At 45.1% G+C, this 23554-nt stretch overlaps 1 protein-coding gene across 3 annotated transcripts in view; it reads left to right on the plus strand.

Annotated features, from left to right (window-relative positions):
• tcf25 (TCF25 ribosome quality control complex subunit) overlaps nucleotides 1–23554 on the plus strand; it is a 51307-nt gene that overhangs the window by 12301 nt on the left and 15452 nt on the right. For all 3 annotated transcript variants that reach the window (XM_072518063.1, XM_072518062.1, XM_072518064.1), the window contains exons 9-12: nucleotides 509–602; nucleotides 3939–4031; nucleotides 7462–7567; nucleotides 20013–20172. In XM_072518063.1, coding sequence (XP_072374164.1) covers nucleotides 509–602; nucleotides 3939–4031; nucleotides 7462–7567; nucleotides 20013–20172 — 453 coding nt within the window. The remainder of the gene's footprint in view (nucleotides 1–508; nucleotides 603–3938; nucleotides 4032–7461; nucleotides 7568–20012; nucleotides 20173–23554) is intronic.

Raw genomic sequence — 23554 nt, forward strand, 5'->3', positions numbered from 1 at the left:
AATGTTATAATAAGTAGGCCATTCAGCCAACAAGTCTGCACTAGTGCTTTTCATGTAAACTTTGATCGCTCCCCATGCTTCTTTAATAGTTCATTTTTCAAGCAGCAATGTAATTTACTTTGAGAATAATTTATGTACTGCCTAGCAACAGCTTGTATTAGAATTCCACATTTCAACCACCGTCTTAAGTAGTTTTTTTCTAATCTTTTTAATCCTTTTGTGATCATTTGAAATGTATGTCCTCTTGTTATTGTCTCATCAATTAATGGAAATAATCTCTCACTGTTTACCTTATCATAATCTTGAATACTTTGTTAGATTTTTCTAGCTGGCGCTAGCTAAATCAATATGTGGGGAAGTGTCCAGCTGCACTATTATGAGGCTGGGAGTAAAAGTCCATTATAGAAACATAGGGAAATTTTCTATCATGTTTCTTAGAAGAGTTAGGGAGGTTTATCAAAGATGCCAAAGCTTATATACATTAGTAAGTTATTTTTTCTCTATTCAGAAAAAGCACTATACTGTTTTGAAAGTGCGTTTCATCCGGTGTTTAGCCTGACCAGTGGAAATAGCCGGTTAGATTATCGCCAAGCTGAGAACAGGTTTGTACTAAGTGTTGGATTTAATCTTGGTATAGAGAGCTTCTTTTTGAATTGTTAGAAGCTGTGCTTTTTCTGTATTTGTTCTTTGCATAGTAAACCAGCCACTTGTTTCAATCCATAATAATATTGACCTAAAATTAAAACAAATGCTGGAATTATTCAGAAGGTCAGGCAACATCTACGGAGAGAAAAATGTTGACGTATCAGCTCGATGACTTTTCATATTAACCCATCTTAATCTGATTCTTGTTGTCCACACCTACCATAGTAACAGCACCAATTGATATGTTTGCTCACAGTTGGTAATTTCGCATGTGAATTTTTAAGTACAACATACCTTGTGCAGAACCAAATTAGGACTATTATTCGGTTTAGCCTGTTAGTTGAGCAGGAAGATGAATAATTGTCTTACTGAAGTGCATGCATGTCATGATGAGAAAACATGCAAAATAGGAGCAGAAGTAAGGCATTCGGCTTCTCTGATCTTCTCTGCTATTCGATAAGATAATGTCTGATCTGTTTGTGTTTCAAATTCTTACATTCCCATCTATTTCCGATAACCGTAGATTCTTGTTAGGCATGGGAATCAATCTATCTCTGCCTTAAAAATATTCAGTGACCCTGCCTGCACTGCCTTCTGAGGCTGGATGTTCGAAGGTCGCACAACCCTTTGAGAGCATTTATTTTCCTCATCTGTCCTTAGGATGACCCCTAATTTTAAAACAGTGACTCCTAGTTCTGGACTCGCCCACAAGAGGAAACATCCTTTCCATTTCCACCTCGTCGAGACTGTTCAGGATCTTGTATCGGCTTAATTAAATCCCCTCACTTTTCTAAACTCCAGTGGTAACAAGCCCAGTCTGTCAAACTATCCTCAGAAGACAACCTGCTCATTCCAGGTATCAATCTAGTAAACCTCCTCTGAACCACCTCCAACACATTTACGTTCTTCCTTAAATAAGGGGACAAAAACTGCACTCAGTATTCAATATGTGGTCTCACCAATGCCTTTTGTAACTGAAGCATACTATCCTTTTTTGATTTTTTACTCTCATAATAAAGGATATAATTTCTTGCTGTACCTACATACTATTTGTGACCCATGCACTAGGAACACCCAGATCCCTCTGTACCTCAGAATTCTGAAGCTATTCTCCGTTTAAGTAATACTCTGCTTTTTTTATTCTTCCTGCCAGAGTGAACATTTTTCCACATTATGCTTCTATCTGCCAGATGTTTGCCCCCTCATCCAACCTATCTGGATCCGTCTGTGACCTCTTCATGACTTCCCAGCATACGTTCTGACCTATCTTTGTGTCATCTGCAAATTTAGCTACCATGCTTTCATTCCTCTTTAAGTCACTGATATAAACTGTAAAAAATTGAGGCTCCAACACAGACTCCTGCGGGACTCAACATGTCACATCCTGCCAATCAGAAGACCCATTTATGCATATTTTGTTTTCTGCCAACCATTCTATCCAGGCTAATATGTTACCTCTTGCACCACAAGTGTTTATTTTCCACAGTAATCTTTGATGTGGCACGTTATCAAATGCCTTCTACAAATCCAAGGACAGTATGCCTACAGACTCCCCTTTATACAACGTGCAAGTTACTCCTTCAAAGAACACCAATAAATTTGTTAAACGTGGTTTCCCTTTCAAAAAAGCCATGCTGACTCTCCCCAATTACCTTGAGTTTCTCTTAAGTGCCCAGTTATAATTTCGTTAATGATCAATTCTTTTTTTTTAAAGATATATTTATTAAAGTTTTTAACACAATTTTTCTCCCTTACAATCAATAAACACCCCCCACCCCCACCCCCCGTAACATCCACGTTGAGGAGCGAGATCGGCCTGTACGATCCACATTGCAGTGGGTCCTTGCCCCGCTTTAAGATCAAAGAAATTGTCACTTCCGACATTGTCGGGGGCAGGGTCCCCTCCTCTCTTGCCTCGTTAAAGGTCCTCACTAGTAACGGGGCCAACAGGTCTACATACTTCTTAATGATCAATTCTAACACCTTCCCCATGGCAGATGTCAAGTGAGCTGGCCGATAGTTTCCTGTGTTCTACCTCCTTCCCTTCATGGAGAGGGGTATTATTTGCGAGTGACGGCCGGTTTAGCTCAGTTGGCTGGACTGCTGGTTTGTGATGCAGAGCGCGGCCAACAGCGTGGGTTCAATTCCTGGACCGGCTTAGATTGTTCATGGAGTCTGCACCTTCTCAACCTTGCCCCTCATCTGAAATGTGATGATACTCAGGTTAAATCACCACCAGTCAGCTCTTTTCCCTCAAAGGAGAAAGCAGCCTATGATCATCTGGAAATATGGCGACTTTACCTTTTACCTTTATATTTGCTACCTTCCAATCTGATGGAACTATTCCAGAACCCAGTGAATTTCGAAAAATTAACACCAGTGTAACTCCTGCCTTATTGGCCACCCCTTTTAAGACCCTAGAGTGAAGTCCATCAGGACCTAGAGACGTGTCAGCCTGCAACTCCACCATTTTCTTCAGTACAGCTTCTCTAGTGATTGTAATTTTACCAAGTTCCCCCCTCCCTTCCATCTCTTGATTTACAGATATTACTTGAATATTTTTGTATCTTCTGTAGTGAAGATCATAGCAAAATATTTGTTCATTACATCCGCCATTTTGTTATCTGTTATTAACTCCCCATTGTCCATCTTCAGAGGACCAACCCTCCCTCTACTTGCTCTTTTTAAATACCTGTAGAAACTCTTGCTATCCGGTTTTACATACTTGTTCTGAGTATTCTTAAATGTCTGCTGCTGCTTCTCTAATAATGTAACCCCTAGCCTAGTGTCCCTGTTTACTTCAGCTAGCCTAGTTTTCATGCCCATCTAGTTGCACTTCTCAGTTTAAAAAAACTTGTCTTAGACCCATTCTTTTTCCTTTCAAACTTCCCTTTCAAACTCAATGAAAAATTCAATCATGTTGTTGCTGCTACCTAGAGGTGCCTTTACTCTTGAGTTTGTTCATTAATCCTGGCACATTATACAATACTAAGTCTAAAATAATCTGATCTCTGGTTGGTTCACTTGAAATTTTTGGATAATTTATCTCCCTTAGAAATTGTACACCAGGCGATTTGCAATTGTGATTGATGTGAACTGAATTGGAAGAAACAGTCATTCATTTGTTATGCATGCATTTTCTTGCGGTCTTAAAGCTTTATAGTTTAATGCCATTCTAGTTTATTGCACAGTTCACCTTTTCCTCCCCATCTCTCCCCAAAGGAGAGTGCTTTTTACTGCTAAATTAAGTTATTTTATCTGATGTAGATACTCCCGTCTTTGTATTTGGACAGGTCATTCTTCCTTTCACTCTATAAGCATATGATATTCCTAGAGAAAAGGGGCTGCCCACGCACTGCACTGGAGTTTTGTAAGCTTATCCGCAGGTAAGAATCAGAAATCACATGTTAACACGTCACATTGGCAGCTTTGTCATCTTTTTGTGGTTGAAATGTTCATGAAGGGAAAGATTCACCAAATTAACTTCCATGACTGGGCCGAAACAAAAACTTGTAAAATAACTAGCCAGCCCCAAATTTGAATTTACAGTGGAAATGTAAGTGCCTATACCATAAGCCTCGACATTACGTTGCAGCAACATTTTAAAAAACATATTGTAAGGAATGTTTTCCATTTCAAGTGATTAAAAATATATATTAGCATACCAACATGAAATAAAGTTCTGTCACAGTTCCTAAGCAGATAAATGTTCAAACGTAAATCATTTTATTTTGATTCCCATAGAGACTAATTAACCTTTTGAAATATCTTTTTATTTTCAGTTAACATCTGAAAAAGGATTTCATGTTTTAAGAATTTAACTAACAAATGACTGAAAACACCCCTAAATAAACATTATCTTTGTAGGTAGCTTATACTTTAAACCCTAGAGCAATACCCTCCTCATTCTTAGCCCAACCAATAAAACACAGTTCACAAGTATACTTTGCACTGTCCTTTCCGTACACATTCAATTTTTCAAAATAAATCCAAAGTGATTTGTAGCTCCCGAGGGCATCTCTGTTCTTTTTCTCAGTCTGGTAACTTACAGTCTTACACAAAAGTAACTTACACAATAAGGATTCTAAGCCCAAGCTGGGAGAGTCTTCTAGCTATGTTTTAACTCCTGTAAATTTGGTCATTTCAATTTGAGCCCCACTTGAATTCGTGCCATTGACACTTTCTTGGCCTCCTGCTGCTTCCCCTTTCCCAGTTCCAGACAGACTCCAAACACTGTCATTAATGTTCGATGATATTCTAGGAAAGCATGTAGCCTGATCTTTTCGGTGGACTTCTCTCGTTCTTCCCCATGGCAATGTGAATCACGTAGGTCTTGTATCTAGGTAGAAATGCTAGTTAGCTATCCTTGAAAGCCCACTAAATGGACAGTTTAGAGCAGCACGGTGGCGCAGTGGTTAACATTGCTGCCTCACGGCTCAAGGCCCCAGGTTCGATCCCGGCTCTGGGTCACTGTCCTGGTGGAGTTTGCACGTTCTCCCCGTGTTTGCGTGGGTTTTGCTCCCACACCCCAAAGATGTGCAGGGTAGGTGGATTGGCCACGCTAAATTGCCCCTTGGAAAAAATGAATTGGGTACTCTAAATTTTGAAAAAATAAAATAAAATAAATGAACAGTTTAAAGCACAACCAGGCATTCTGCCACTCTACTGGAACTCTGGGGACTCTGAGTCTGCACTGTTAACGCACAGACTGTTACCGTTGTCTGCAGGTATAAATACCTTGCAGTTTCTTCCCAATAAAACAATCTAACCATTCCGTTGATATCCAACCACCCAGGCTTTCTAAGGCAGACTTCAGAACAGGTCACGTGACACCTTTCATTTTGCCTACAATCGCAAAGCAAAAATATTATAAACTTAATTGTAACAATTGTCATGACAAGCTCCTATTCTAATCATAAAGCCACTGAACAGGATCATTGCAGATTTGCCTGCTTGCTCGTAACTCCAGACTATGAACCATCTGGTGAACTGAACGCACTTTATCCTCCACTTCCTCCTGGTTCTTGATGGTATTTACTTTCTCTTTTCCTAAGCAGCAAAATGGAGGCAAATGAACTATTTCCAATCCATAAACAGTCCTGCTATCAGAAACCCATTGACAGACCCCCTTTGTGCCATCTCAGTCACTGGACAGATTGGGAACTGAATGGAAAGAGTGATTTAACTTGTATCCCCCGTGTTATTGCATTGAAACCTGCTTTAAGTAGAATATTAATAATTAAATTCAATGTTTTATCATTCATTTTGATGAAGCTCGTCCACCAATTGAAGTTTTAAAAATTAGTTTTGCGAACATTAAAGGGAAGAAAATTCAGTTCTCTGTTTTAAAGAGCCCAACTCCAGCTTACGTTAGACCTCATAAAATGAATTTTAGGTCCAGTTTATGATTACTGTTAAGGAGATCTTCAATTGCTCTATTCTTTAGGACCTAAATAGTTTCTATGAAATATAAGATACAGCAAGAGCTTGACAATATCCAGACTTGGGCCGATAAACATGAACATACGGTGCAGAAGGAGGTCATTCGGCCCATCGAGTCTGCACCGTCCCACTTAAGCCCTCACTTCCACCCTATCCCTGTAACCCAATAACCCCTCCTAACCTTTTTGGTCACTAAGGGCAATTTAGCATGGCCAATCCACCTAACCTGCACGTCTTTGGACTATGGGAGGAAACCGGAGCACCCGGAGGAAACCCACGCAGACACGGGGAGAATGTGCAAACTCTGCACAGACAGTGACCCAGCAGGGAATCGAACCTGGGACCCTGGCGCTGTGAAGCCACAGTGCTCTCCACTTATGGTACCGTGCTGCCCATAAGTGGCAAGTAAAATCCGTGCCGTACAAGTGACAGGCAATGACCATCTCCAGCAAAAGAAAATCTAAACCTCTCTTGACAGCAGTGGCATTACCATTGTTGAATTCCCCCACTGGCAACACCCCGGGGATTACCATTGACCAGAACCGGAACTGGACAAGCCATATAAAAACTGTGGTGACGAGAGCCTTTCAGGGGCTGAGAAGTCTGCAGCGAGTAACACACCACCTGATACCCCAATGCATGTCCACCATCTGCAAGGCAGGAGTCAGGAGTGCGATGGAATACGGTCCACTTGCCTGGATGACTGCAGCTCCAATAACACTCGAGAAGCTCCACACGATCCAGGACAATGCAGCCCTCTTGAATGGCACACCATCCATCACCTTAAACATTCACTCTCTCCACCACTGTTGAGCAGCAGCAGCAGTGTGTACCATCTGCATGATGCATTGCAGCAACTCACCAGGGCTCCATTGACAGGACCATCGAAAGCTGTGACCTCTACCACCTAGAAGGAGAAAGGTGATGGATGCCACCACCTGCAAGTTCCCTACAGATCACTCACAATCCTGACTTGGAACTATATCACTGTTCCTTCACTGTCACTATATCAAAATGCTGGAACTCTCTCCCTAAAAGCACTGTGTACCTACACCACAGGTTGGCAGCAGTTCAAGAATGCAGCTCTCCCACCACCACCTCCAGAACAATTGAGGATGGGCAATTAGGGATGGGCAATAAATGCATGCATAATCAAAGCCCACCTCCCATGAACAAATAAATAAAGATGGGAATCTAAGTTTACTTTTTAATTGGCTCATTCTTATCTAAATCAGTCTAACATTAAGTATCAATGAGAATTTGGGAATTAGGAAATATTATGCGCTAATTGAAAATCATACAGTAGGAAATGAGGCTTAACAAATATCACTCTTAATTCTGGCACTGCCTAATTCATGATTTCTGTATCTATAGCCTGGACCCTGAGACAGATCCACTATGTGCTTTGTTGATAATTGATTTTTTTGCATTGCGAGCACGAGAATACGCTTTCCTGACACGACTCTATGAAGAATGGGAGGTGAGAAAATGTCTGCATTTCGTTTGCTTGTTAATTTTAATGTTATATTCAATGGAGAAAAAAATGACAAAGATACACTTTTGGCATCTAATGTTTATTTCACCCCATACCCCAATCCTAATCATCTTAATTGGGTTAAAGTACAATTCTATGGGTGCCAATTAACAAGCATTTGTTTTCCAAGATGTGTGCACTGTCGAGGTATTTGATCGTTTGGGACATTATTTTTAAATACAGTTTTACTGCTGTTTTTTCCAATTTTACAACCATACAACACCCGCTCAAAACTGGTACAGTATAGCGTGATCAATATCAGGAGGAAACCAATTTAGTTGGTTCAGTAAACCTGGCGCTTCCACTTAAACAAAAAGTAGAGAGGATGAGTAATAGGGGGGTGGGGGAAAGATAAAGCCATGACAACATGGCAAAGTGGTGCACAATCTTGTGTCTAGTATATTAGAGGCAGAACTACATAACCTATGCAAAACCTTGTAGGAGTAAGTCAAATGCTTAGGAGTAAGTCAGATGCTATGGAGCCTGAGCATTTGAGTTAGGGGCCCATACGTTTTGGAATGCATCATATTTGGATCGGTGTATACATTAGAAATTCCATTGGGATGCAATTTATAATCTTTTATGTCGATTCTGAACAGAAGGAGCTTATTGCTAATCCAGGAACAAAGGATACTCTTCCGTGCTGCAAATACTAGGATGTTGTACAGCCGTTTCCCAATGGCATCGATTATCTTTTAGTCTGGGAGCCTTCGAACCAAGAATAAAGGATCAAACACTTAAGGCCATTCAAATATCCTCTCAAACTCTTGTATGCTCAACCAGTGAGATTTAATTTTGGCACAAGACCAGAAACAATGTGTATCGTCTCCTCTCACTAGTTTGTATTTTTGGCACAGTGAGGCTCTAGTGGGGTCTATCCTGCGTCTTGAGCTTTGTGTAACATAGAGACGGTGCAATATTTTAAGTGGTCGTCTTCGTACTATTACAGACTGAGATTCTATTGGCATTTTCCCAGATAGTGCCCCAGGTCTCCTCGTCAATACTTGCTGCAAGATCTTTTTCCCAAGACCGCAGAGTCTCTAAGCATATTTCGCAGGATTTAGAATGTCATGTGTCAGAACTTGGTAATTCGTTGCTTTGGTTTCGTAGAAAACAGGATTTATTTCCATTAGCTGGACACTAGCATCATGTTGCAGAGATGTCTTATTAAGAGTAAGAATCTCTAAGGTGCAGATATCTGAAAAAGGGGTATCTCAGTATGTCTTATTGTTGACATGGTTGCTCAAAAGATAACAAGAAAGCAGCCCTAAACATGTACCCTAATAAAGTCCCTGTCCCTCCAAATATCAAAACTACAATCTATTAAGATCTGGTCGGAAATCTGGGTTACCCTGAATGGGAGAGAGAGCGCAAGTCAAATTAAATCTACCATCCAACTCCAACTGCCCTCCACACACGAGTGTTGATGATTATTGGATGCTTACTTGTTTGGCACAGTCTTAATATGCTTTAAAAAAACCCAGCAGAGCTTGCAAGGAGTATTCCAACTGGCCAGCTTCAATATTAAGTCAAATTGAGGCGTGGTCCCTTGCCCATTCTCTTATAAATGTGAGATGCAAGGCTAATTGGTACCCCAGACCTCCCTTTAAACAAGGAGGCTGCAATTTGGCCAGTATGCCTTTTTTTTCCATATAAATTTTCTTTAAGAACTTCGCAGAAAGCAAAATTGATAGCATCTTTAAAGGATATAGAACCTAGGCAACATATTCATCTTAATCAGTGGTATCCTACCCAACCACTATATCATTAAGGAGGGCCAACGATGTAGGTCTCTAAGAGCGGGGCGGGTTGCTTTGTATAGCTGCCAAAATGAAAGAGGAAAAGAAGTACCCAAATAAATAAACCCCGAGGGAAACAAAGTGGTTGGGGGAGGCCTCGGATGTCACAAGTTAATTTTGTCACCTGAGGAGGAGCCAGGCCTACCAACAATATCAATAGTAGCAGGACATAAAACTTGGACACAAAAGCAACACATCATCTGTGTGTAACGTGATCTTATGGTGCATCCCACCACTAAACAACCCAAACACCAAGATTTTGACTAATTGCCTCTGTCAGGGGTTCAGTAGCTATTGAAAACAATAACCGTGATAACGGGCAACCCTGCCTAGTCCCTCGCTGAAGACTAAAATCTATAACTGTTAGTAAGAGCTGCTGCCAGAGGATTTTTATAAAGCATTTGTATTCACTTAACAAACTCCCCACCTACCCCAAAGTTCTATAGTGTGTAGAATAAATAATTCCACTCCACCCTGTCAAAAGCTTTCTCTGTGTCTAATGAGATCACTAAGCTGACTATCGCCTGCTTTTGGATGACCTGAATAATATTTAATAATCTCCTAACGTAGTTGCATGAATTTCGGCCCTTATGAATCCAGTCTGATCACCCCTGATAATCGAGTTTCTAGACGCAATGTCAGTATTTTAGATAATTTCAAATTATGTTCAAGAATGAAATCGGCCTGTGGAATGCACATTCCTACGGGTTCTTGCCTGCCTTCAAAATAATAATCTTTATTAGTGTCACAAGTCGGCTTACATTAACACTGCAATGAAGTTACTGTGAAAATTCTCTAGTCGCCACACCCCGGTGCCTGTTTGGGTACACCGAGGAAGAATTCAGAATGTCCAATCCACCGAACAGCATGTCTTTCGGGACTTGTGGGAGGAAACTGGAGCACCCAGAGGAAACGCACACAGACACAGGGACAAGGTGCAGACTCCGCACAGACACTGACCTAAGCTGCAAACCGAACCCAGTCCCTGGCACTGTGAAGCTACTGTGCCGTTCTGTATTTGCTTCCCAAATCAGCAGACCTTCTTCGAATGATAGATTCTCTGACTGGTATGTATAATCAATTAGCCAAGTCTTTAAATTCCTTATGAAATTCACTCCCAAAACCATCATACTCCAGAGCCTTATCAAGCTGAAGATTCCTCAAGGCAAATACCACGCTCTCTCTCTCCTCCCCCCCCCCCCCCCCCCATCCCCCATCCCCCTGAAAAATGGGAGCATTGAGGTTGATCTTTAGGCCTCAGTTTGTTGGGAGTTTACAGAAGAGAAATAAACACTCTATATGTACTCACCCCTACTGACCTGTTTTATATAAATTGGCATAGAAGCTTTTAAATTCCTAATATCCTCCATCTTAATCATCCTATTACCCATGGAAAAAATAGCCCTAGTGCCCACCTTCTTAGTAAGGAAACCCAAATACCTACTCGTTATTTCTAAACTCGTATAGCTTTTAAAAAATATTTTTTGAGTTTTCATTTTTATAATTCCAACAATTTATAAATGACAAAACTGCACCAAAAACCAACACGTATATTCATAAGCAAGTTTCTTCACTACACTGTGGCTGTCACCCCCCCTTTAGTCGGCATACATATTTTACATTCCTGAATATGGCCAAAGCATGTATTTACAAGTGCTTATTTACAGTTTGGTTTGGGCCTTAGCTTGCCCCTGAACCAGTCTCCTGCTGCTTTGTCCCTCCTGCTTGTACCTCGTGTTCTTGTTGCGTATCTTTGCCCCCCCCCCCACCCCTCTTTCCTTTCCCTCTCTGTCCCATGGCTCACCCATGTCTCCTAATTTCTCTCTCTCTCTCTCTCTCTCTCTCTCTCTCTCCACTCCACCCCCCCCCCCCTTCCTCCTCCTCCTCACTTCTGAGCAGGTCTCGAAACAAGTTGGTGAATGTGGAAGCTGTCTTCTGACCCACGGATGTCAAATTTTATTTTCTCTAGCCTGAGAAATTTTACCAGGTTGAACAGCCAATTTGCAGCCTCGGGTGCTGTTGACGATCGCCAGCTGCGCAGGATTCTCTGGTGGGCGATCAGGGAGGCAATGTCCAGCGTGTCGGCCCCCCTCTGCATGAAGAGTTCTGGCTGATCTAATATCCCTAAGATTGCCACTTTTCGGCATGGCTCCACTCTCACTCCCACAATCCTGAACATGGCCTCAAAACGGTCGTCCAGTACCCGTCAAGTCTGGATGTGGTTGTCCGAGCCTTCCTGGCACCCTTCGCATTTGTCTTCCACCTCCGGAAGAACCCACTCATTCACGTTCTGGTTAGGTGCGCTCTGTGTAACACCTTTAGCTCTGTTAGCCTCTTCCTTGTGCACTTGGAGGTGAAGTTCACCCAGTGCAGTGCTTCGATCCAGAGTCCTCCCCCCTAGCTCCATGCCTGGTTCCTCCCATTCTTTCCTTGTCTCGACCAGGGGGAAGTATACCTCCTCCAACAGTCACCTGTACATGTCCCCACAGTTTCCCTTCCCTAGGTCGCCTGCATCCAACAGTTCTTTTACTATTGAGTGTCCTAGTCTCTGGGGGTGCGTCGTTGTTTCTTTGCGGAGGAAGATTGTGACCTGAATGTATCTCGGCTTGTTTCCTGTAGGCCTTGGGGATGTAGATTGGGAGGGATCTGAACAGGAAGAGGAACCTGGCAGCGCGTTCATTTTGATCATCTGCATTCTCCCTGTGAGGGAGAGTGCAAGTTGCAGGTCCTTTTTTAGTTCCTCCACCAGACTCGTCAGGTTCCCACTTCTGATGTTCTCTCCCTGGGTGGGGTCATTATCATGTTCAGCACGCACCTGATGTTTGATGTTAGCTGCCTGCTCTTGACAAAAGCCCGTCTGGTCTTTCGTGGCTACCTCTGGCATGCAACTCTCCAGCCGCCTTGCGAGGATCTTTGCGTCCGCGTTGATTAGTGAGATGGCCCTGTAGAATCATAGAATTTGCAGTGCAGAAAGAGGCCATTCGGCCCATCGCGTCTGCACCAGCCCTTGGAAAGGGCACCCCAATTAAGCCCACACCTCCACCATATCCCAGTAACCCCATCTAACCTTTTTTGGACACTAAGGGCAATTTAGCACGGCCAATCCACCTAACTTGCACATCTTTGGACTGTGGGAGGAAAGCAGAGCACCCAGAGGAAACCCACGCAGACATGGGGAGAACATGCAGACTCTGCACAGACAGTGACCCAGGCCGAGAATCAAACCTGTGACCCTGGAGCTGTGAAGCAACTGTGCTAACCACTGTGCACAAGGACGTGCACTCGTTTGGATCTTTGTCCTTTTTGTGTATTAGCGATATTGAGGCTTGTGCCAGTGTTGGTGGCAGGGTGCCCCTTACTAGAGAGTCTGTGAACATCTTCTGCAAGTGCGGGGCCAGTGCTGGCACAAATATTTTGTAGAAGTCTGCCGGGAATCCAGCCGGCCCCGCTGCCTTCCCCGCCTGCACGGACTTAATAGTCTCTGACTTCCCCCAGTTCTTAGTGCTTCCAGACCCCGTTTCTTATCTTTCCCACATCCGGCATGTCCAGTCCATTGGGGAACTGCTTACTCTTCGAGTTCCCCTCCGGGGTATACAGCCCTCGGTAGGAAGTTGCGACGGAGGTTGTTGATCTTTTCTGGCGCAGCGACTAGCCTGCTGCTTCTGTCTTTAACCTGAGCTGTTTCCCTTGTGGCTGCTTGCTTTCTCAGCTGGTGAACATAGAACGTAGAATTTACAGTGCAGAAGGAGGCCATTCAGCCCATCGAGTCTGCACCGGCTCTTGGAAAGAGCACCCTACCCAAGGTCAACACCGCCACCCTATCCCCATAACCCAGTAACCCCACCCACCACTAAGGGCAATTTTGGACACTAAGGGCAATTTATCATGGCCAATCCACCTAACCTGCACATCTTTGGACTGTGGGAGGAAACCGGAGCACCCGGAGGAAACCCACGCACACACGGGGAGGATGTGCAGACTCCGCACAGACAGTGACCCAAGCCAGAATCGAACCTGGGACCCTGGCGCTGTGAAGCAATTGTGCTATCCACAAGGCTACCGTGCTGCCCCATGGTGAGCCATGTTCTGGCGGAGCTAGCAAACTGCTTTCCTGATGGAGAACAGTTTGAAGTACATTTGCAATTTTTTCCTCTCCATGGTTGGGGCTATGCAGTAGCGAAGACCCACCTCCAGTATGGAGTTGACCAACTAGCTGTTGCTTGGCCACCCACTCCTCCCTGTCTTTACATGTCTTGAATGCAGTAATTTCCCCCCCCCCCCCCGCCCCCCAATCACCGCCTCCAACGTCTCCCAGAATGTGGAGGGTGAGATCTCCCATTCTGGTTGTTTGTTACATATCCATCCATGGCCTGTGATACCATCGCAAACTGTCTTGTCGGCGAGGAGGGCCGTGTCTAGCCCCTATGGGGGATTTTTGCCCAGCCCTCTCCAACCTCACATCCACGTACTGTGGAGCATGGTTGGAACTTCCGCTCCCATTATCCCTGGCAGCACAGCTTTCCTTCAATAAATAAGTTGATCCTCGAGTAGACCCTTTGGACCTGGGAAAAGAACAACACTCTCTCCCCTGGATGGGTAAACCTCCCAAGGGTGTACTACCCCCATCTGGTCCTTGAAGGTGTTCGATTCCCTTGCCATATTTGTTAGATTCAAACTATCTGTCCGTGGGCCCTATACACAGTTCAAGTCCCTTCCATGATGAGTCAGTGCGTGTCTATGTTGGGGATTACTGCCATGGCTTTCTTTATGAAATTCATGTTGTCCCACTTGGGGGTGCACGTTTGCCTGGACCACCGGTGCCCCATCCCGGACACCATTAACCGTGACCAACCGCCCTCGCCCCCGGGTCCGTAACAGTCTTTGTCGCCGTGAAGTCTGTCCTCTTGTTCAGTAATATTGCCACCCCCCTAGCCCTCGTCCCGTAATATGATTGGTACGTCTGACCCACCCAGTTCTTCCTTGCCTACAGTTTGTCCTTCTCCCTCAGGTGTGTCTCATGGGAGGAAGATAACATCGGCCCTCAGACTTTTCAGATGCGCGAACGCTCTGGATCTTTTCACTGGGGAGTTAAGTCCTTGAAAGTCCAAGTAACTAGGTGGGTGACTCCACTGGTGTGGTGGGTGGATGGATCCAGGACCAGAAGTTAGTCGAAAAGAAGGGAGCAGGTGGAGCAGAAGAATCTTCGTGCTCCACAGGCCAAGGTGGAGGAGGGTAAAGGGCCTGTCCTGCTCTCCCAGTGGTCGATGGAGCAACTGGTGTACTTCTTGAATGAGAAGTTCTGCCAGCAGAGGAGAGAAGCCCAGGAGGACCTGGGTCAGGGCGGTAGAGCCGTTCAAAGCAGGGATTGATCATGTGGAGAAGAGGCTGGAGTCCCCGGGCCAGGCGATTTAGAGAATGGAGGAGACGTAGAGAGGGATGGAGAATGGTGGGGGAAGCATGAGGAGCAGCTCGCCTCGTTGGTGGCCGAGATGTGTGTGACGGAGGAGACCCAGAAGCAGTTGAAGGAGAAGGTGGAGGACCTGGAGAATCGCTCCAGAGACAGAATTTGCGAATTGTGGGGATGTCTGAAGACATTGGGGGAGTAGATGCTGGCATGTATGTAGCGAAGATGCTGGAGAGGTTGATGGGGGAGAGGGCCTTCGACCTGCCCTTGGAGGTTGACCGAGCGTGCACGGTGCTGGTGAGGAAGCCGCAGAGGGCGATGGTGGTGCAGCTCCACCGGTTCCTGGATAAAGAGAGGATTTTGAGTTTGGCGTGGCAGACGAGGAGGTGAGCCTGGGAAGGGAACTAGCTACGGGTGTACCTCGGTGGGGACCTGGCGAAGAGGAGGGCCAGGATTAACTGGGTTAAGGCTGCCCGCTTTCAGAAGTGGGTGAAGTTTGGGAGACTACGGTGTGGCTGTTGTGGCGCAGCAAGAAAAGGAGTGATGAGGGTGGGCCTGGAGGGTCGTGTGACACAGGCCGGGGGCTGGCCTGAAAAAGGACATGGTTGATCGACAAGGGAGAAGGTGCGGGGTACCCCCCCAACCAGACTGGTCACATGGAACGTGAGAGGGCTAAATGGGCCAGTCAAACGATTGCGTGTGTTCGTGCACCTGAGGAGTTTGAAGGTGGACGTGGCTTTATTACAAGAGACACATCTAAAGATCGGAGATCAGACAAGGCTGGGTAGGGCAGGTCTTTCATTCGGGGTTGGACATGAAGATGAGGGGGGTGGCAGTGCTGATAAACAAGCAGGTGGACCCGTGGAAGTTTGGGAGGCTGATGCTGAAGGAGTTTTCTTGCGTTTCCCATGTGCACTGGGTGCATTCCTGGATTGATTTCTTTGTGGTGGACAAGATGTTGCTGGCGGGGTTGGCGACTCGGGGTACTTGGCGATCGTGGTCTTAGACCATGCGCCAAACTGGGTGAATCTGCAAGTGGACCCGGGGGCTCAGGCTAGTGGAAGCTGGATATGCGGTTATTAGCGAATGAGGAGATGTGCGAGCAGGTGAGGACTGCTATCCTGGGGTATGTGGAGCGTAACGATATGGGGAGGTTTCGGCTGCCATGCTATGCGAGGCGCTCAAGGCAGTGATATGGGGGGAGTTCATTTTGATCCTGCCGCACAGGGAAAAGGAGGAACGTGCAGAGATGGCAAGGCTGGTGGAAGAGTTTTGTGTGTGGACAGGAGGTACTCTGAGGCCCAAGTGGCAAGGTTGCTGAGGGAGAGGCAGAAGCTCCAGGTGTAGTTTGGTCTGGTGCCCATGGGGAAGGCAGTAGGGCAGTTGTGGAGGGCCAGAGGGGCAGTGTATGAGTATGGGGAGAAGGAGAGTAGGATGCTGGCCCAACAACTTAGGAAGCAGGAGGTGGCGAGATTGGAAGAATGAAGGACGGGATGGGAAAGGTGGTACTGGATCCGGTGGCGGTGAATGGGGTATTTGAGGTGTTCTACAGGAGGCTATATGAATCGGAGTCCCTGGCTGGGTGTTGGGGTTTCCCAAGGTGGAGAGGGAACTGGTGGAGGGCCTCAGATCCCCCATTGGGTTGGTGGACGTGATGGAGATTATGGGGGCGATGCAGGCAGTCAAGTTCCCGGTGGAGCTTTATAAAACATTTGGTGGGGACCTGGGGCCTCTTGCTGGTGAGGGTGTATAATGAGACTAGGGAAAGGGGGGAGCTCTCTCTCCACCCCACCCATGCTATCGCAGGCGTCTATTTCTCTGATAATGAAGAAAGATAAACATCCAGAACACTGTGGGTCCTATCGCCCAATATCGTTATTAAATGTGGATGGCAAGTTGCTGTCGAAGATTCTGACCTCACGTATTGAAGACTGTGTACCGGGGGTGACAGACGAAGATCAGACAGGGTTTGTGAAGGGGAGGCAGTTGTCGGTGAATGTGCGGAGGTTACTTAATGTGATTATGATACCCCCGGAGTGGCAGGATGTGGAGGTGGCAATTGGCAATGAATGCAGAGAAGGCTTTTGATCGGGTGGAGTGGGAGTATCTGTGATAGGTGCTAGGACGGTTTGGGTTCGAGCAGGGGTTTGTGGATTGAGCCCGGCTGATGTATAGGACGCTGGTAGCAAGCGTGTGGACTAACCGGGTGAGCTCGGAGTATTTTGGGTTGCAGGGTGTGCCCGCTCTCCCCTTTGCTTTTTTTTGGGGGGGGGTGGTCTAGTTGTATGCAGGCGACCTGTTGCTGTATATCTCGGATCCACTGGGGAACATTGGTGGAATGAGCATTTTGGAGGATTTTGGCCGGTTTTCTGGATACAAGCTGAACATGGGGAAGAGCGAGGTATTTCTTATCGAGGCCAGGGGGCAGGAGAGGAAGTTGGGAGAGCTGCCATTCAAGGTGGTGGGATGAGTTTCAGGTACTTGGGCATCCAGGTGGCATGGGGATGGGTGCAGCTGTATAAGATGAATCTGGCTCGGTTGGTGGAGCAGATGAAGGGGGATTTAAAAAGGTGGGATGTGTTGCCATTGTCGCTGACGGGGCGGGTGCAGGCAGTGAGGTTAGGAAGTGGGTAGTGGGGGAGAGGTTAGTGTTGGGCGGATGGAGGCGCCCTCTTAAGTTTAGGGGCATTATTGACTGGGCCTCTGCTGTTCTTGCCAGCCAGTCACTCCACAAGTCAAGAGGTGGTGGCGGCCTTGTGCGTGTGGGAACAATGAAAGCAGCATCTGAGGGTGGAAGGTGCCTTGTTCTGGCACCAATTTGTGACAACCACAGATTTTCACTGGGGTCTGGACACAAGGTTGCGGAGGTGGCGACAGGCAGGATTGAGCGGTTCGGGGACCTGTATGTAGGGAGCAGCTTTACGACTTTAGAGGACCTGGAGGATGAATATGTCTTGCCCAGCAGGAATAGATTTAGATATTTGCAGGTTCTGGACTTTGTGAGGAAGCGGGTGCTGTCCTCTCCTGGGCTGCCACCCTTGGGGTTGCAGAATAAGGTGCTCTCCAGGGAGGGAGTGGGTGAGGGCAAGGTGTCTGATATTTATAAGCAGCTAATGGACTGGGAGGGAGCCCCGATGGGAGAAGCCAAAATGGAAATGGGAGGAGGAGCTTGTTGGGGGGGGGGGGAGGGGAGAGAAAGCTGGAGGCCGGGATGTGGGAGGGGAAAGAGAGCTGGAGGCCGGGATGTGGGAGGAGGCCCTGAGGAGAGTGAATGCGCCTTCTTCGGAGGGCTTAGCCTTATCCAGTTCAAAGTAGTTCACAGGGCGCATATGATGGTGGCTAGGATGAGTAGGTTTTTTGAAGGGGTAGAGAATGGGGGGTGTTAAAATGGATGGGGGGGTGTTAAAATGGGGAAGGCAGGATGGGGGTGGTAAAGGGCAGGGGGGTTTGGGTGTGGATTAATTATTTATTATGTTCTAGTTTGCTCTTGCTCTTATCATCCCTGTGAGAATAGAAAATACCAGTACAGAATCTGGAAGGAATTATAATGTCAGGTGATAGAGTCCAGATTATACAGTAAACTGCAGTCTGTCCCTCTAAATTATTGCCTTCCATGGTGTTCATAAAAGCCAAGGCTTTAGCTGGATTGTCGAACATTACCTTTCTTGAGTTGTCGGATGTCACCCTTAGTGTAGCAGGATACATTAGGACATATTGCACTCCAATGGCCTTCAGGCACCTTCTAGCTCCCTCAAACCCCATGCGTCTCTGATGTATCACCTCTGAGAAATCTTGAAAAAAGAGACCGTGCTCCATCATAGAGTAAGGTTCCATTGTGTCTAGTTGCCTCCAATACTCATTGGCGATCCCTGAAGTAATGATAATGGATTATTACGGGCTGGCGTCATTCGTTATCCCAAAGCCTTAGATGGGATGTGATATGCCCTTTCTAACTTAATGTGCCCACCTTTTGTTTCTAAATTGACAAATCCGGACATTCTTCCTCCGGCCTCGGTTTTCCATGTCGTCAAGGAGCTCTGACGTACCACACTGCTGCTTTTCCAAGGAATGTATCTTAGAAGTTGTATTTTCGACAGTGCTAATTCTCTCCTCTGCTTCGTCAGGCCTCCTACTCGTATTCTGCAGCTCTATAGTATAAGCACTAATATTTTGTGCCAACAGACCAAATTTCTCATTAATAACTTTAATAATATTGGCAGTTATCAGTTGTAATGCCTTTTGTAAGTGCCAGTTCGAATGCCTGATCGCTCACTAAGTTGCCATGTTGAAGAGTCGGCTCCACCTAGTTACTTCTGACTGCTCTTTTGTTCAACACGATTTTCTTAATATTTCTCTGCATTTTGTCCCCAACGTTTAGCAGAAATCTTTCAGGGCCATAATATGGAGTTCTCACACTGATTAGCTAAGCACAAACTCTGTGAGCACAATAAATGAAAGGATTACAGGAGTAGTGCTAGAGTTCACAAAAGTTCAGCTATTCCTGCGCTCGTATCACAATGGGACATTACAGCCATATTTGACGCTGTCATCACCCCATCGGACTTGTTAGAATTCGGAATGGGAAAATTGGCTAACATTTTCTCTTCTCAGTCCTTCATCCCAATCCTAGCTCAGGAGCTGAGGTATTTTGGGAAATGTGGTACTAAACAGATGAAGGCTTTAGTTTTGCACTGACTACAACAGTGTCCTAAATGCAACACTGAAACTAAAACAAGCTGGTATATTTTGTTGCTGATTTAACTTGCGCCCAGGTATTGTAATCTTTTGTTAGTATTGGTGAATGGAAACTGAAAGCTCTACATCTTGTTCTTGAGGGTGTGAGTCACTCACTGCTAGTCAATATATGCAGCAGCAGAGCTATTAGAGGACTTTGAGCATATAGTCCATTGTCTTCCTTAAAGTTGAATGCAAGTGATTACACGACAAATAAAATTCAATTTTTGTCCTGGTTTAATGCAGTGAAAATATGAATACATAAATAATTTATCCCTTCTGTGAATATAATGTGATTCCCAGCAAGTTAATTTTTCTGAAAATGGAAAAATACCTTTCAAAGTAAGCTTTATCAATATTGAATTGTAGCTGTTTTAATGTTATTGAGTAGTTTTTTTATCATGTTTGGTCTTGCTTTATCAGTAATACCGTATTCATTTTTTCTGTGCCTCAGTTCCATTTGAATCTGTCTCAGCTCCCTAACTTTGCCTTCTCCGTTCCACTGGCTTATTACCATCTTAGTCAACGAGAAGATGTGTCAGATACTGAGCGCACTCAAAAGCAGGAACGAGCTAAGCGTCTGATACAAAATGCTCTCATTGTGTTTCCAAGTGGTAAGTTGTCAAGTGTTGACCTTGTGCTTAAGCTGAAAATTTCTATGGCTATATATTAAAGATGTCCCCTTCAGAACATGTTCAGTGGCAATCCTCTCTGCCATAATTTTCATAAATTTGCTGTTACCCAACCAATAGGAAAATGAAGCATGTATTGACAGTTAAAGAAAGCACTTGCATTAAGGAGGGTGTTTTTTATTTTTCTTGTTTAGAAACTGTAAAATAATTATCTTGTATGTGGTCACTATTTAAGAAACAAAAGGAAGATACATGACAAACTGCAGAAGTAATTCGGGTCACTTTCAAAATTGGTCCTTTAAGTGGTGAGCAGAAAGATTTGTACTGGGCATGTATAAAACCTGGCACAACGTCAACATGAGAACATATCTGGCAGGAATTATTTTATGCAATGCATATTGCTAGCATTGTGTGAATTAATAAATGGGAATATGCGGTTTCTTGTTAAATTGATCTTCAACCTTTTTAAAAAAGAATTATTTTGAAACTTGAGCTCTACAGTTTGATAGTTCTGTGATTTTCTTTGGTGGTAAATTTTTAAAAATTGTTGCACAATGCAATATTTCCTCCTGCGTCAGTAAAACATGTTGCTTCATTTGATGGATAGTATGGAGGGAATGCTTCCCCTTATTTCCTTCTGCCTGAGTGTGAAAGCAGCTGGAGACTTCCTGGACTTTTCTAATGTCCCTAAGCACTTTAGGGAACCTGAAGTGATTAAACCTCAGATTTTCTGACAGCTTGTGATAGAAGGGCAGCATGGTAACATTGTGGATAGCACAATTGCTTCACAGCTCCAGGGTCCCAGGTTCGATTCCGGCTTGGGTCACTGTCTGTGCGGAGTCTGCACGTCCTCCCCGTGTGTGCGTGTGTTTCCTCCGGGTGCTCCGGTTTCCTCCCACAGTCCAAAGATGTGCAGGTTAGGTGGATTGGCCGTGATAAATTGCCCTTAGTGGCCAAAATTGCCCTTAGCGTTGGGTGGGGTTGCTGGGTTGTGGGGATAGGGTGGAGGTGTTGACCTTGGGTAGGGTGCTCTTTCCAAGAGCTGGTGCAGACTCGATGGGCCGAATGGCCTCCTTCTGCACTGTAAATTCTATGAAGTGCCCAGGTCTCTGTTCGGCACCTTAGTAAGAAATCATGATTGAAATTGCAGGCACAAATATGCTCTGGAAAAGTGCATGTTAGAATTGCAATACATTAAATTATTATGCCATCCAGATGTGCCTTGGTTTGAGGTAAACAGATGCTCAGCTGTGTTACAGGGCCAGCAGGCTTTCTTGGCTGTTTCACAATCAGCCAGAGGAATGGCATTGCTGGCTAAATCTGAACACTAATGAGAGGTGACAACATTAAAAAGATGCAACAAAAGCAGAAAATTTTGGACTGGATTTATTAATTTTGCTTCCAATTTCCACCCCTCTATCACCTTCACATGGTCTATCTCCGACACTTCCTTGATCTTTCTATTCTAATTTCTGTGGATACATTACAAACCCACTGACTCCCCCAACTACCTCGACTGCAGCCCTTCACACCCCACATCCTGTAAGGTCTCCATCCCATTCTCTCAGTTCCTTTGTCTCCTTTGCATTTGTTCCCATGATGCCATATTCAAAAATGGTGCTGCTGACATGTCTTCATTCTTCCTTAATTGTGCTTTCCCACCCACTGGCCGACAGGACTCTCAACCGTGCCTGTCCCATCTCCTGTACCTCTGCTCTCACCCCTTCCCCTCCCTCCCAGAACAAGATATGGTCTCCCTTGCCCTCACTTTCCACCCCATCAACCTCCGCATTCAAAGAATCATCCTCTGCCAGTTCCTCCAACCAGCATGATGCCACCACCAAACACATCTTCCCCTCACTCCCCCTGTCAGCATTTCTCCGGCACCGTTGCCTCCAGGATACCCTGGTCTACTCCTCCATCAACACCTCACCCTCTTCCCACGGCACCTTCCCATGCAATCGCAGAAGGTGTAACACCTGCCCCTTTGCCTCCTCCCTGGTCACCATCTCAGGCTAAACCACTCTCTTCAAGTGAGGCAGCGCTTCACATGCACCTCCTTCAATCTGGTCTATTGCATTTGCTGCTCCCAATGCTGTCTACTCTATATTGGCGAGACTATACGCAGACTGGGTGACCGCTTTGCAGAACACCTTTGGTCCATCCACAAGCAGGACCCAGACATTCCTGTCGCTTGCCATTCCAACTCGCCATTCTGCTCTCATGTCCACATGTCCATCCTTTGCCTGCTGAAATGTTCCAGCTCAAACTGGAGGAACAACACCTCATCTTCCGATTAGGCATGAAACAGCCTTCTGGACTTAACATTGAGTTCAGCAATTTCCGATTGTGAACTCTCTCCTCCACCTTCAGCCCATTTTTATTTCTATCAATTTATTTTCATTTCTTCCAATTGATCTGTTTTTCCCTCACCATTGTCCCCTCCCCTACCCCACTTAAGCCATATCTTCTTTGTTCCCAGCTGTCCTTTGACACACTGCTCACCTTTGTTCTGCCATTAACACATTCTAAACTCTTTGTGCCACCATCAGCATCCTTCTTAACTTTAATCACCCCCATTTACATTCCTTTTGCCTTTATTTTCATGACATCTATGCTGTCACTGGCCCCCTATCCAGCCCCACTGCTTCACACCCCTCCACAACAGTATAAATCTGACCCTATTTCCAGTTCTCTCCAGCTTTGACAGTTATCCAGACTCAATGTTAGCCCCCCTTCTCTCTCCACAGATGCTGTCAGACCTGCTACGATTGTCCAGTATTTTATGTTTTTGTTTTTGATTCCAGCATCCGCAGTAATTTGGTTTTATGTTAAAAAGTTGCAAACTGACTGTGTGAAAATTGGAATTTGTTGAAGCGATCTCACCCCATTGATATTATAAGGTTCAAATGATATGTCTATTAATGCAAAATATATTAACTTATTCCAAATTTGAGTCTTTTGGTGTTTTCAGTGCTTATTTAGTCTGATAATCAGCTGGCTAGTTTTGCAGAGGAGGTCTCGTTCATGTTTGATTGAGAGACACAAAATTTGCATCCACAAATTGTGCGAGTTAGAAATGAAGGGAACTGGGTGAAAGCACAGACTTTCGTTTGATCAGCTTTGAACGGGCCTTTGGTCTCTAATACGATCAGAACTACTGATGGCTTTGGAAAATAACAGATTAAGAAAGGCAAAAAACCTGTACCTGTATATGAAAACTGAGAGCAATGAATATCTTTTCAATTAAAGCCTGTACTATAGTTTAAATTAAGCTAATGTTACAATACCTGTAGAGACCGATAACGTAAGATATTAGAATCTCTACTGACTGACTGAAAGGGTCACAAGATAAGGTTAAACA

The sequence above is a fragment of the Scyliorhinus torazame genome, chromosome 10, assembly GCF_047496885.1.
Source record: "Scyliorhinus torazame isolate Kashiwa2021f chromosome 10, sScyTor2.1, whole genome shotgun sequence".
NCBI classification, from domain to species: Eukaryota; Metazoa; Chordata; class Chondrichthyes; order Carcharhiniformes; family Scyliorhinidae; genus Scyliorhinus; species Scyliorhinus torazame.